At 44.1% G+C, this 12,195-nt stretch overlaps 4 protein-coding genes across 4 annotated transcripts; 1 reads left to right on the plus strand and 3 right to left on the minus strand.

The window, feature by feature from the left end:
* Positions 1-372: 372 nt before the first annotated feature.
* Positions 373-1,384, minus strand: LOC308678314 (histone H3.2; the record flags this gene model as incomplete). Its single annotated transcript, XM_081345424.1, has 1 exon — positions 373-1,384. One exon carries the CDS (start codon positions 1,382-1,384, stop codon positions 974-976), a length of 411 nt encoding a protein of 136 aa, XP_081201550.1. The 3' UTR covers positions 373-973.
* A 331-nt stretch (positions 1,385-1,715) lies between these two features.
* LOC308676894 (histone H4) lies at positions 1,716-2,074 on the plus strand (the record flags this gene model as incomplete). The annotated part of the gene is made up of 1 exon (XM_081342954.1): positions 1,716-2,074. One exon carries the CDS (start codon positions 1,716-1,718, stop codon positions 2,025-2,027), a length of 312 nt encoding a protein of 103 aa, XP_081199080.1. The 3' UTR covers positions 2,028-2,074.
* Positions 2,075-3,244: 1,170 nt separating this feature from the next.
* Positions 3,245-3,642, minus strand: LOC308678475 (histone H2A-IV-like; the record flags this gene model as incomplete). The annotated part of the gene is made up of 1 exon (XM_081345685.1): positions 3,245-3,642. The coding sequence occupies exon 1, from the start codon at positions 3,632-3,634 to the stop codon at positions 3,245-3,247; it is 390 nt and encodes a 129-aa protein (XP_081201811.1). The 5' UTR covers positions 3,635-3,642.
* A 6,289-nt stretch (positions 3,643-9,931) lies between these two features.
* On the minus strand, positions 9,932-10,297 carry LOC308677108 (histone H2A.J; the record flags this gene model as incomplete). The annotated part of the gene is made up of 1 exon (XM_081343273.1): positions 9,932-10,297. One exon carries the CDS (start codon positions 10,295-10,297, stop codon positions 9,932-9,934), a length of 366 nt encoding a protein of 121 aa, XP_081199399.1.
* Positions 10,298-12,195: the final 1,898 nt, after the last annotated feature.

The raw sequence follows: 12,195 nt of genomic DNA on the forward strand, positions 1-12,195 counted from the left end.
AATGAGTTATTAAAAAAATAAAGGGATTTAAGAGGGAGGGAGGGTCAAGCATTTTATAGCACTAAAACGATTCGTCAAAGTGAATCAAATGGCAGTTGAAAAAAAAATGTTTTATTGATTTAAGAACAGTCCAGAAGTGGCCAATTTGGGCCACATTCCTCCTTCCAGCTGGGTTTTATCTTAGAACTTGCAAGTGAGTGAGGCCTATCCGGTTCCTTAGTTGCTGAAAAGGCAACTTTTTCGTGTGTTTTTTTAAATTTGGGTAAAAGGAAAACGTGGCTTCATTTTCAGAAAAGAGGCAGGGATGCCATGCTAACAGCGAAGTCTAAAAAAAATCCCAGTAATAACACACCTAATGCTCAACCCAGTGGGCAAAAAGATTTTTAATAGATTTGGGGAAAACATCCTATTTTTAAATTTATATTTTATTGGTAGCTAGGCTGGCTGATGAATTCTGGGAGCTGGAAGTCCACAAGTCCTTAAAAGTTGTCAAGGTTGCAGACCCCTGCCATATTTTAATTATATGGGATTTTAATTATGTTTTTAATTTTTTAAGTCTTAATTTTTAATTTATTTTAATTTTCATTTATTGTACAGAGGCCTTTAATTTTATCTTAACTTCTGTATTTATTGTACTTTATTGTTAGCCGCCCCGAGTCCTTCGGGAGATAGGGCGGCATGAGTCCCAATAATAAATATTACAGACCACCAAAATCTTATTTTAGTTCAACCAAGGTCAAATTATAGCTTCCATTCCTAATCTTAAAGGGGATAAAGGCAGCAGATGCCAATGCTAAATGAATAATTTAAATTACTGGCAATCTGCCCCCAATTCAGTCTCTCCGAGGTTTTCCAGGTCTAAATCGGAAATAAAGCCAGCGTGATCAGCGCTTTCCGTAGAGTAATTTGGTGGCTCTTAAAAGAGCCTTTGGGTTTCTGAAAGCGGAGCGGCGTTCCACGTGGCGCGCTTTTTTTACGCCCGCTCCCCGCGGATGCGGCGGGCCAGCTGGATGTCCTTGGGCATGATGGTGACGCGCTTGGCGTGGATGGCGCACAGGTTGGTGTCCTCGAAGAGCCCCACCAGGTAGGCCTCGCTCGCCTCCTGCAGCGCCATCACGGCCGAGCTCTGGAAGCGCAGGTCGGTCTTGAAGTCCTGCGCGATCTCGCGCACCAGACGCTGGAAAGGCAGCTTGCGGATCAGCAGCTCCGTCGACTTCTGGTAGCGGCGGATCTCCCGCAGGGCCACGGTGCCGGGACGGTAGCGGTGAGGCTTCTTCACGCCGCCGGTGGCCGGAGCGCTCTTCCGCGCCGCCTTGGTGGCCAGCTGCTTGCGGGGCGCCTTCCCGCCGGTGGACTTGCGAGCGGTCTGCTTGGTTCGAGCCATCTCGATGAGCTGCAGCGGGAATTGCAAACTGCGCTGCCGCTGGTCAGGGTATTTATAGGCGCTTGACAGAGCCTGATTGGCTGAAGCCTAGGAAACAACCGTTTGTGACGTTTGAATTTCGAGGGCTGAGCTGCAATTGGCTGAGTGAGCGGTCAGGTTAGATGCAGTCATTTCAAACGAGCTCCGTTTGATTGGGCAATAGCGACCTGCCCTGGGCCTGACTAACTCAACTGCGCGCTAAAGTAGCGAAGTTTTCTTTCTGGTCGGACATCCTTCTTTATAAGCTATCTCTCGCGAAGCCTCGAAGTCATTGTTTTGCTGGTTTTTGAAGATGTCTGGTCGCGGTAAAGGCGGAAAAGGCTTGGGCAAGGGGGGAGCGAAAAGGCACCGGAAGGTGCTCCGTGATAACATCCAAGGCATTACGAAGCCGGCTATCCGCCGCTTGGCTCGCCGTGGAGGCGTAAAGCGAATTTCTGGCTTGATCTACGAAGAGACCCGTGGAGTATTAAAGGTCTTCCTGGAAAACGTGATCCGAGATGCTGTGACTTACACAGAGCACGCCAAAAGGAAGACCGTGACGGCCATGGACGTGGTGTACGCGCTGAAGCGCCAAGGTCGCACCTTGTACGGCTTTGGGGGCTAATTCCAGACAAAAAGAAAAATAACGGCCCTTTTAAGGGCCACCCACAATTCCAGAAAAAGAGTTGTAGCATATATAAATAGCTGAGATAATTCTACAATGAAAATAAGCGGAGATGTGTATCTGTAAATACTACTCGGTGTAATGGCTATCTATGTAAGTAAGCTAAAACCTTTTTCCTCCCTCGGATCCTTTTTCTAAACTTAAGAGACTTGCCTGGAATTGTTAGGCTTTAGTTATTAAGATTTTATAGGGAAATATAGAGATTCTTGTAGGAAAAAAAAGGCCAGTTGCAGTTTGGAAAAGCACCTTCGGAATTTTGAACCTGGCAATCAGCCTCTTTAGGGTTTTTTACTTAGATGATTACCATCTTGGCCATTTACAATTAAAAACCTTAAAAGACATTGCATTTTGCAGTTAAATTAAAATTAACCAAGAGGCGAGTCACGTGATAGCAACAGGATATTTAGTAGATGCTTGTGCATTTATTAAGATATTTAATAAATGCTTGTGCATTAAGACATTACATTTTCAATTAAAAAAAATAAAATTAACCAAGAGTTTGAGTCACTTGATAGCGATAGGATATTTATTTATTAAATGCTTGTGCATATTTATTCCTAGTGTGTACTCTGTGAAAGTCCTTGGAATACACTTCCAGGTTTTAAAACCAGCCCAGTCAGCATAAAAAGAGTAATATGATTCAATAAATGTATGGAATGTTACCTAGAAACAAAAGTGTTTCCTATTATTTGAGCCTCACACGTGATCGTAGAATCCCCTAATTGGAAGGGACTTTGGAGGTCTTCTATCTGGTCCAACCCCTTAATACTTCTTGGGCGTGGAAGCCCCTTTGCCCAAGATGAAAATGTCTCAATATTCAGGAACCAATTTATCAGCCCTCTGCCAAAAGTGGGGGTATTTTTGAGTGTCAGCAGTGCTGACTTTTCAGCATCTTGTTAAACCGAAATCGGGAGTCTTCCAACTTAATCGTTTGATGACTTGTGCGACTTCCAAGTCCCAGAATTCTGGAGCGACTTTTACAAAAGTCGTCAAAGGGCCAAGCTGGAAAACCCCTGGCCTAAAATGAACTGCTTTGGCGATTAGATCGCTAAGGGACTAAGACTTGGGGGTGGGGGGGGGGAAGAGAAATCAGCTTTTTTTACGAGTCTGTGGGTGGCTCTTAAAAGAGCCTTTGCTTTTTTATCTGTAACGTGGAATTACTTCGCCTTGGCTTTGTGGCTCTCGGTCTTCTTGGGCAGCAGGACGGCCTGGATGTTGGGCAAGACGCCGCCCTGGGCGATGGTGACCCGGCCCAGCAACTTGTTCAGCTCCTCGTCGTTGCGGATGGCCAGCTGCAAGTGGCGCGGGATGATGCGCGTCTTCTTGTTGTCCCGCGCAGCGTTGCCCGCCAGCTCCAGGATCTCGGCCGTCAGGTACTCCAGCACGGCGGCCAGGTAGACCGGAGCTCCGGCGCCCACCCGCTCGGCGTAGTTGCCCTTCCGAAGCAGCCGATGCACGCGGCCCACCGGGAACTGAAGCCCGGCTCGGGAGGAGCGAGTCTTAGCCTTCGCTCTGGCTTTGCCGCCCTGCTTGCCGCGTCCGGACATAGTTAATCAGCTCGTCTCGCTGGAAACCACCGAATGAAACGCTGCGCCGCAACCCGCCTATTTATTTACCCCTCGGGTTTCTAGCGGCGTCCTTGGATTGGGTGGCTCTCGCGCTCTAGGTTGGGTTGTCCAATAAGAACATCGTCCTTTCAGCCAATTGGAACACGGCTTTCGCGGACTCTGGCGCGCGGTATGTTTTCACGTCCTCCAATCGTAAGCCTCCTTTGAGCGCCCCCCCCCGTCCCCCTCCCCCGGGTCTTGTCTGCTGATTTTTTGAGGCTAATTTTGGTGTTTTTTTCTGGTCCAGATCAATAACGATCGTCTTAAACTTAAAAGTAATCTTTTTTTTATTAAAGAGTTTTACAAAAACAAAATTTTACAATATATCCCCAAATCCCCCCCACCCCAAACTCGCCCACTTCCCCCCCCCCACTTCCCAGAGCTAAATACAGGATTATAGTTATAATATTATTCTAAATAAAAATTATGCATAATATACAATTAACCAAATTCATAATGTGCTTTAACTCCCCTTTAACATAACTACATACAAAGTACCAATAACAATATCCCTCTAAAATCTACTCATAAGCTAAATGGAACTTTTTAGTCCCATATTTGTTCTGAATATAATCTATCCATCTCCTCCAAACTGAAATATATCTTTCTTGTGAATGATCCTTCAAATAAGCAGAAATCTTAGACATTTCTGCAAGATTCGAAACTTTAAGCACCCATTCTTCTATAGTAGGCAAACTATCCTTCTTCCAATATTGTCCCACCAGTAACCGTGCTGCTGTTATCATATTCAACATCAAATTAGTTTCTTTAACATCACAATCTACAACAATACCCAATAAAAACAATTGCGGAGAAAACTTTATCTTTCTCTTAAAAATCTTTTGAATGTTCCACCAAATTTTAATCCAAAAAGCTTTTATAACTTAAAAGTAATCTCTTGAAGTTCAGCCAGTTGAGCAAATAGGTTTCCTGGCTGGTGCTGCAAGGCGTGAGGATGCTTCATTTGATAACGGGGCTTCGCTTCATGTAGTTTTAATTTTAATTGGTGGTTTTAGTTTAACGGTATTTCATTGAAGGTCAAATTAGCCTGAGTTTAAATTGTTCTGAAAGTACTTTTAAATGGAGTTACGCCAGTGGGCAGACAGGAAAGCGTTGCCTATACATTATGGGCTGTTCCATAAAAACTCATCCTTGCAAGCTGTAACAATATCCCGTGAATATCTTTTTCGGTCAGGGTGTGGGAAGAATCCAGAGAAAGAAATATTTTGGGAAATATTAAAAAGGCAGAATATTATATTTCCTCAAAGAATCTTAAAGGCAGAAACCAACTAACCACCCCCCACCCCTCAGTCTCTCTGCCCCAAACAAACCTGGTCTGCAGAAATGCAGATGTGATCATCTTGTCAGAAAGATTGGAGCCAGGAAGCTGATGGGATTAGAAAGATAAAGATCCCTAGAATAAACAATCCCTCACAACAAAAATAATCCAACACTCAGCCACAGCCCCAGGGAAGCAGGATATGACCTTTGGCACATAATAGGATTAACCCACCACCATCAGAAAACCAGAAAGGCACACTCAGACTCTCAAAGTCCATGCCACAGGTACAACTTCAAACAAAAGCCCAAGGAGGTATAAAAACCCACCACTCCCTGCTACATGTGGTCACTTTTTCCCCCAGAGCCACCTTGCTTGAGCAGGGGGCTGGACTAGAAGACCTCCAAGGTCCCTTCCAGCTCAATTCTATTCTGAATTCTGTCTGGCACTCCTCTTCAATAAACTGCAACCTTCTTTCTAAAGCAGTCTCCATTTTGTTTATTCCCAGCTTGGACTGGACCCTGATGAAGATTTTTCCTTCAAGAAATGGCTGTCACAGTAGAAGCTGTTTGCGATTTTTCATTGCCGTGGGGTTGTTAGTAAAGCCTTATTTTTCAGCCTCAGCAACTTCAAGGACATGTGGACTTCAGCTCCCAGACTTCCCCAGCCATCAATTTTGGGGAGTAACTCATAAATTTGCCACTTGTGGAACGTTATCTAGTTTGGGAAGAAAAACCAGGTCCATTTCCAAGCTGGAAATAAAATGGAGGCTGCTTTTGAAAGAAGGTTCCTGTTTATTGACGAGCAGAACCAGGAACAGCATCTGCTTCTGGACAGCTGACCAACTGCTGAACATGGATTTTTAAATACCGTTTTCACAGCATTTCACAATCTAGAGGCTTGCTTGGTGCGTTTTGTTATTTGATTGGTTTTACTTGTTTTGCAAAAGCTCTGTGATGGGTCTTAATTATCGCCTTCCTTGTCAAACAAATGTAATTAATTTTATCCCCTTATCTTTAGTCTGACTATTACTTCCACTGAACTCTCTTTGTGAATCCACAGGGCTGGTTCAATGTTTCTGCTTTTTGCAATAGCCAGGGTTTTCCTGAGTGAAACGTGGCTTCTGTAATTTCTTTTTCTGAGCTTTATTCTTCTGATTTTGGGGTGGGGGGGCATAGTAAAAAGCATTTTTGGTGTGTGTGCGTTCTTACCGCACTAGGATCAATGTTTTCTCTTGTTCTATTCTCACATGTAATCATCTTTTATTACATGATCACTTGCTCTCTGATATACAGTATAGTTAACAGAATAACAGAGCTGGAAGGGTCCTTGGAGGTCTTCTAGTCCAACCCCTCCCCCCCGCCGCTCAAGTCCTTGACTTAAAACCATAATTCAGCTCGTTTCTGTCGCTAAATGAGACAGTTCTTAAGCGAACCTTGCCCCATTTTACGACCTTTTTGCCACAGTTGTTAAGTGAATCACTGCAGTTGTAAGTTAGTAACATGATTGTTTAAGCGGATCTGGCTTCCCCACCTATCAACATGTTTTCTGCTTTGATGGGATGGGATCAAGAGCAGTACCATAGGATCAACACTAATGTCAACTGGGAACAGCTACATTTTTTTAGCCTATCTAGTTTGCCTCTTTCCCCCTCCAGATCGCTTTCTTGGTTTTCATCCATTACCATAACCAGCTAGTAAAAGGGCAATGCTTTTCTGAAGAGCGCAAGGAAGAACAAGATATCGCAAAGGTGGTGTTGTTTTTTTAAGATGTCATCGTACTTGCGAGGCCCCCCAAAGGTGCTTTCTCCAAAGGCAATTAGAGTTTGTTCTTCCTTGAAGACATTTCGCTTCTCAGTCAAGAGGTTTCATCAGCTCTGGCTGGTGAGGAGGGAAGGATTTATATTCCTTTGCAGTCACCTGGTCATTAGTACTCCCTCTGAGAATCGTTGAGGCCACTCGGAGGTTTATCTGTGCCCTCAGGGTCACCTGAATCAGAGTGGAAATGGGTGTGGAGCCTTCTTGGAACTGCCGCAAGACCCATGTTGCAAATAGGAGATAGGTGGTGTCAGATTGTTGGGGGCAATAAGCTGACTTTGTAATAATGCCGCTTGGGGGGGCCGAAAGCCCTAAGAAGCAGGCATATACATAGAATGAAGGCTATTGCTAAGCACATTGATTTGTGCTTCTTAGATTGTAAGCCGCCCTGAGTCTTCAGAGAAGGGTGGGATATAAATGGGATTAAATAAATAAATAAATAAATATCCCTTCCCCCCCCCTCGTGTTGAGAGAGGGCTGTTCGATTTTAAAAAAGACGGCCTCTTTGAGACACCCGTGGCCTGGATGACTGAGAATCTCCATAAATTTACTTGGGAGGGTATGCAAAATTTGATGATATACTGTAAATCAATACCCAAAGAATACACTTTTCATCTTCCCTCTGAAAAAAATATCTAATATAACTTCTCACCTGGAAGGGATATATATATTTATTAATTTAAACTTGTTAGAGCCACCCAATTCCAGGGATTCTGGGCATGTATAAAACCAAAAAAATTAAAACCAGACCGACTGCTTGGATTAAAGCATTCTTAAAAGCATCTCAAATCCCAGCACAGGGCCGTCCAAAATACTGAGGCCTGAACCAGATTTCAAGACCGTTCTGAAATGCCCATATCTTATTTTATTTCTGCATTTCCCTAGCAACTGTTCGAAAAAGTAAGTCAACATCTGGGTTTAGGATTTTCCATGCACATAATAATAAAAAAAAAGGATGGACGTGCAGTAGAAGCCACAAAGCTACTGAAGCCTCAGCAGGATGGGGAGCATTTTTGTTGTTGTTAGCTGCGAAGTCGTGTCCGACCCATCGCGACCCTATGGACAACATTCCTCCAGGCCTTCCTGTCCTCTACCATCTTCTGGAGTCCATTTAAGCTCACGCCTACTGCTTCAGTGACTCCATCCAGCCACCTCATTCTCTGTCGTCCCCTTCTTCTCTTGCCCTCAACCTTTCCCAGCATTAGGCTCTTCTCCAGTGAGTCCTTCCTTCTCATTAGGTGGCCAAAGTATTTGAGTTTTAACTTCAGGATCTGGCCTTCTAAAGAGCAGTCAGGGTTGATCTCCTCTAGGACTGACCGGTTTGATCGCCTTGCAGTCCAAGGGACTCGCAGGAGTCTTCTCCAGCACCAATGGGGAGCATAGAAGCTTAATAAATATTTTACTGCCACCAACTGGCCATCCAGATTTCTGCAGTTTAGAGCTGATAAACCCAGACTGCAAAGTCCAGTTCCCATTACTTCCAGGGTGAGTTTCTTTGAGGAAACCTGCAACTAAATCCCCATTTCCGCTTGCAGATTGTTCCTGCTGGACCCACAGGAAATGACCGTCAGAATTACGCAGTGGAACCTGCGACCTAATCACTTAAGAAGCAGTTAAGGACCAAGATGCATAAAAGCTTCTTTGCTGGCATTAGTTTCTCAAGCCAGTACCAAGGGCTGCGTGAACGCTTATCGGGAAAGACTATTAGGTCCGTGAAAATCCCAGAGGTGTTTTTTTTTTCACGAGGCAACTGGACTTTTGTTGTTTTTCTTTGAAGACGTTTCGCTTCTTGGAGGAGAAGCAAAACATCTTCAAAGAAAAACAACAAAAGTCCAGTTGCCCCGTGAAAAAAAAAAGTTTGGATGCTACTTATTTTCATATTTGCTGGACCTGTAGAAATATAAAAGCTTTTTGGATTAAAATTTGGTGGAACATTCAAAAGATTTTTAGGAGAAAGATAGTTTACTCCACAATTATTTTTATTGGGTGTTATCACAGATTGTGATACTAAAGAAATTAATTTGATGTTGAATTTGATAACAGCTGCGAGGTTATTGGTAGGGCAATATTGGAAGAAGGACTGTCTGCCTACTATAGAGGAGTGGACGCTTAAAAGTGCCAAATTTAGCAGAAATGGCTAAGATTTCTGCTTACTTGAAGGATTATTCACAAGAAAGATACATTTCGGTCTGGAGAAGATGGATAGATTATATTCAGAAAAAATATGGGACTAAAAAGTTCCATTTAGCTTATGAGTAAATTTTAGATTGTTATAATTTAATATTTTAGAGAGTTTGTAATTATGTTATAGGCAGGTTAAAGTGTATTATGTATTTGGTTATTTATATAGTTGATTAATGTTAGTTAGATTATGATTATTATATATTTGTAACCCTGTAACCAGCTTTGGGAAGTGGGGGAGGGGGTTTGGGGATGGGATAATATTGTAACTTTTATAAAACTTTTCAATAAATAAGAAGCTTCCTCAGCTCTGACTAGAGGGTGGGGGAATGGAAGGATTTATACTTGCCTCGTGAGGAGGAGGGTGGAAAAAAAAGCATCTTTGGAATAATGATGACCTGGATGACTGAGAATCTCCATAGAGAAAAATCAATGAAAACTTTTCCTTCTGGTGCCTTCCAATGTGGTAGCCATTTACAGCGGTCTTCCAGCTTGGCCCTTTGATGACTTGTGGACTTCAACTCCCAGAATTCCTCAGTCAGGCACGCTGGCTGAGGAATTCTGGTAGTTGAAGTCCACAAGTCATAATAGAGCCAATTTTGAAGACCCCTGGTCTGGATTTAAGCCCGCAGTTGCATCAAAATGGCTGACTGAGGAATTCTGGGAGTTGAAGTCCCCAAGTCATAAAGGGGTCAGTTCCCTCACGCCCACTTAGGAATTCTGGGACTTGAAGCCCACAAATTATCCAAGGGCCAAGGCTGAAGACCCCTGCGTTAGCACCTTTTCACTTTTTACCAGTTTTTGAGTTTTTCTTCTGACACCCACCGCAGGATACATTAAAAATATTCCAGGCGTTAGGAAAGGCAACAAGCTCTTTCGTGACTTTGTAAGCGGCTCTGAAAAGAGCCTTGGAGGGGCGTCCAGGTGCTCCAGCCGAGCTGGACTTGGGAAGTCTCGGCTTCAAGTCTTCTTGGGCAGCAGGACGGCCTGGATGTTGGGCAAGACGCCGCCCTGGGCGATGGTGACCCGGCCCAGCAACTTGTTCAGCTCCTCGTCGTTGCGGATGGCCAGCTGCAAGTGGCGCGGGATGATGCGCGTCTTCTTGTTGTCCCGCGCAGCGTTGCCCGCCAGCTCCAGGATCTCGGCCGTCAGGTACTCCAGCACGGCGGCCAGGTAGACCGGAGCTCCGGCGCCCACCCGCTCGGCGTAGTTGCCCTTCCGAAACAGCCGATACACGCGGCCCACCGGGAACTGCAGCCCGGCCCGGTAGGAGCGAGTCTTGGCCTTCGCTCTGACTTTGCTGCCCTGCTTGCCCCGTCCGGACATGGTAGCTCTAACGGAGAATAACCCAAAGGCTGGAGTCAAAAGCGAAGTGGGAAACTACCCCGGCGTCCTCCTGCTTTTATATTCGCCGCCAGCTCCTGGGAGGTTGGAAGTGATTGGGCGAGAAGGAAGCCGGTCCTCCAATGAGACATCGGATGTGTCTCCTTAGCCAATCAGAGAGGGGCTGCTGAAAGTAGCCAATAGGAAAGGCGGCGAGAAGAACGCTAAGGAAACGGTGAAGCTCTTTCTTTTTTTCTTTCCCTTCCCATTTATTCATTCATTCATTCATTTATTTCCCTTCCTCTTTATTTATTTCCCTTCCTTCCTCCCTCCCTCCCTCCCTCCCTGCCTCTTTCTTTCTTTCTTTCTTTCTTTCTTTCTTTCTTTCTTTCTTTCTTTCTTTCTTTCTTTCTTTCTTTCTTTCTTCCCTTTCCTTTCCTTCCTTCCTTCCTTCCTTCCTTCCTTCCTTCCTTCCTTCCTTCCTTCCTTCCTTCCTTCCTTCCTTCCTTCCTTCCTTCCTTTCTTTCCCTTCCCTTCCCTTCCCTTCCCTTCCCTTCCCTTCCCTTCCCTTCCCCTTCCTTCCTTCCTTCCTTCCTTCCTTCCTTCCTTCCTTTCCCTTCCCTTCCCTTCCCTTCCCTTCCCTTCCCTTCCCTTCCCTTCCCTTCCCTTCCCTTCCCCTTCCTTCCTTCCTTCCTTCCTTCCTTTCTTTCTTTCTTTCTTTCTTTCTTTCTTTCTTTCTTTCTTTCTTTCTTTCTTTCTTTCTTTCTTTCTTTCTTTCTTTCTTTCTTTCTTTCTTTCTTTCTCTTCCCTTCCCTTCCCTTCCCTTCCTCTTTCTTTCTTTCTTTCTTTCTTTCTTTCTTTCTTTCTTTCTTTCTTTCTCAAGAGGGGGTGGGCTTTGACTTTGGGAAAATGGTAAACCGAGAGTCTAGCTGAATGATGCAATGATTGATTTCTTGCAAAAATGAGCCATACGCCGCCCCCCCCCCAAAAAAAAAAATTTACAGCGTTCGAAATTTCTGCCCCTTGATTTCATTTTCAGTCTGGCTGAGCAATTGATACACGAAATCCTTGCATGTCAATTTAATAAGCACTAATAAAGAGTTACATTTCAGGATGACTGCATTATTTGCAGGCACATCACAGGACAGGTTAATAATAATATTATTATTATTATTATTATTATTATTATTATTATTATTATTATTAATAATAATAATAATAATAATAATAATAATAATAATAATAATAATAATAATAATAATAATAATAATAATATAATGGTGATGATGATGATGTTGGAAGGGACCTTGGAGGTCATCTAGTCCAACCCCCTGCTCAGACAATTAATGGTCAAGTACAATTGGCACCAGAATTTCCACTGCTAAAGCAAGGCAGCTGTTAGGTGAGAAAATGGCTGATTTTGCGATATTTTCTTTGTTGTCATGGTGCTTAAGCTAACTGCTGCTGATCTTATGTGCATCATGGGGTCATTAAGCTTCACCCATTGCTTGTCAGAAAGTGGGAAGGTTGCAAATGGCGATCACGTGTTGTAAATACTGGTTGCCACAAACCTGAATTTTGATTTGGTGACCGTGGGGGTGGGGTGGGGGTGGGGAATGCTGTGAGAGTTGTAATTGCAAGGACCAGGTGATATAGGGTATAGGGTCTCCTGCCTGAGCAAGGGGTTGGACTAGATGACCTCTAAGGTCCCTTCCAACATTATTACTACTGTTGTTGCCGCTGCTACTATTATTGTTTTTATTTGGTTTTCCGGGCACAATTGCAGTCATAAGTTGAGGACTAACTTGCAGTTGGCTTTCAAGCAGGCAGCAAGAAAGTCTATAGGAAGTGTCGCAATAACTTCTCTCAACGGCGCATTGGTGGTTCAGTGGTAGAATTCT

The sequence above is a fragment of the Vipera berus genome (assembly GCF_964194415.1).
Source record: "Vipera berus genome assembly, chromosome: Z".
NCBI lineage: Eukaryota > Metazoa > Chordata > Lepidosauria > Squamata > Viperidae > Vipera > Vipera berus.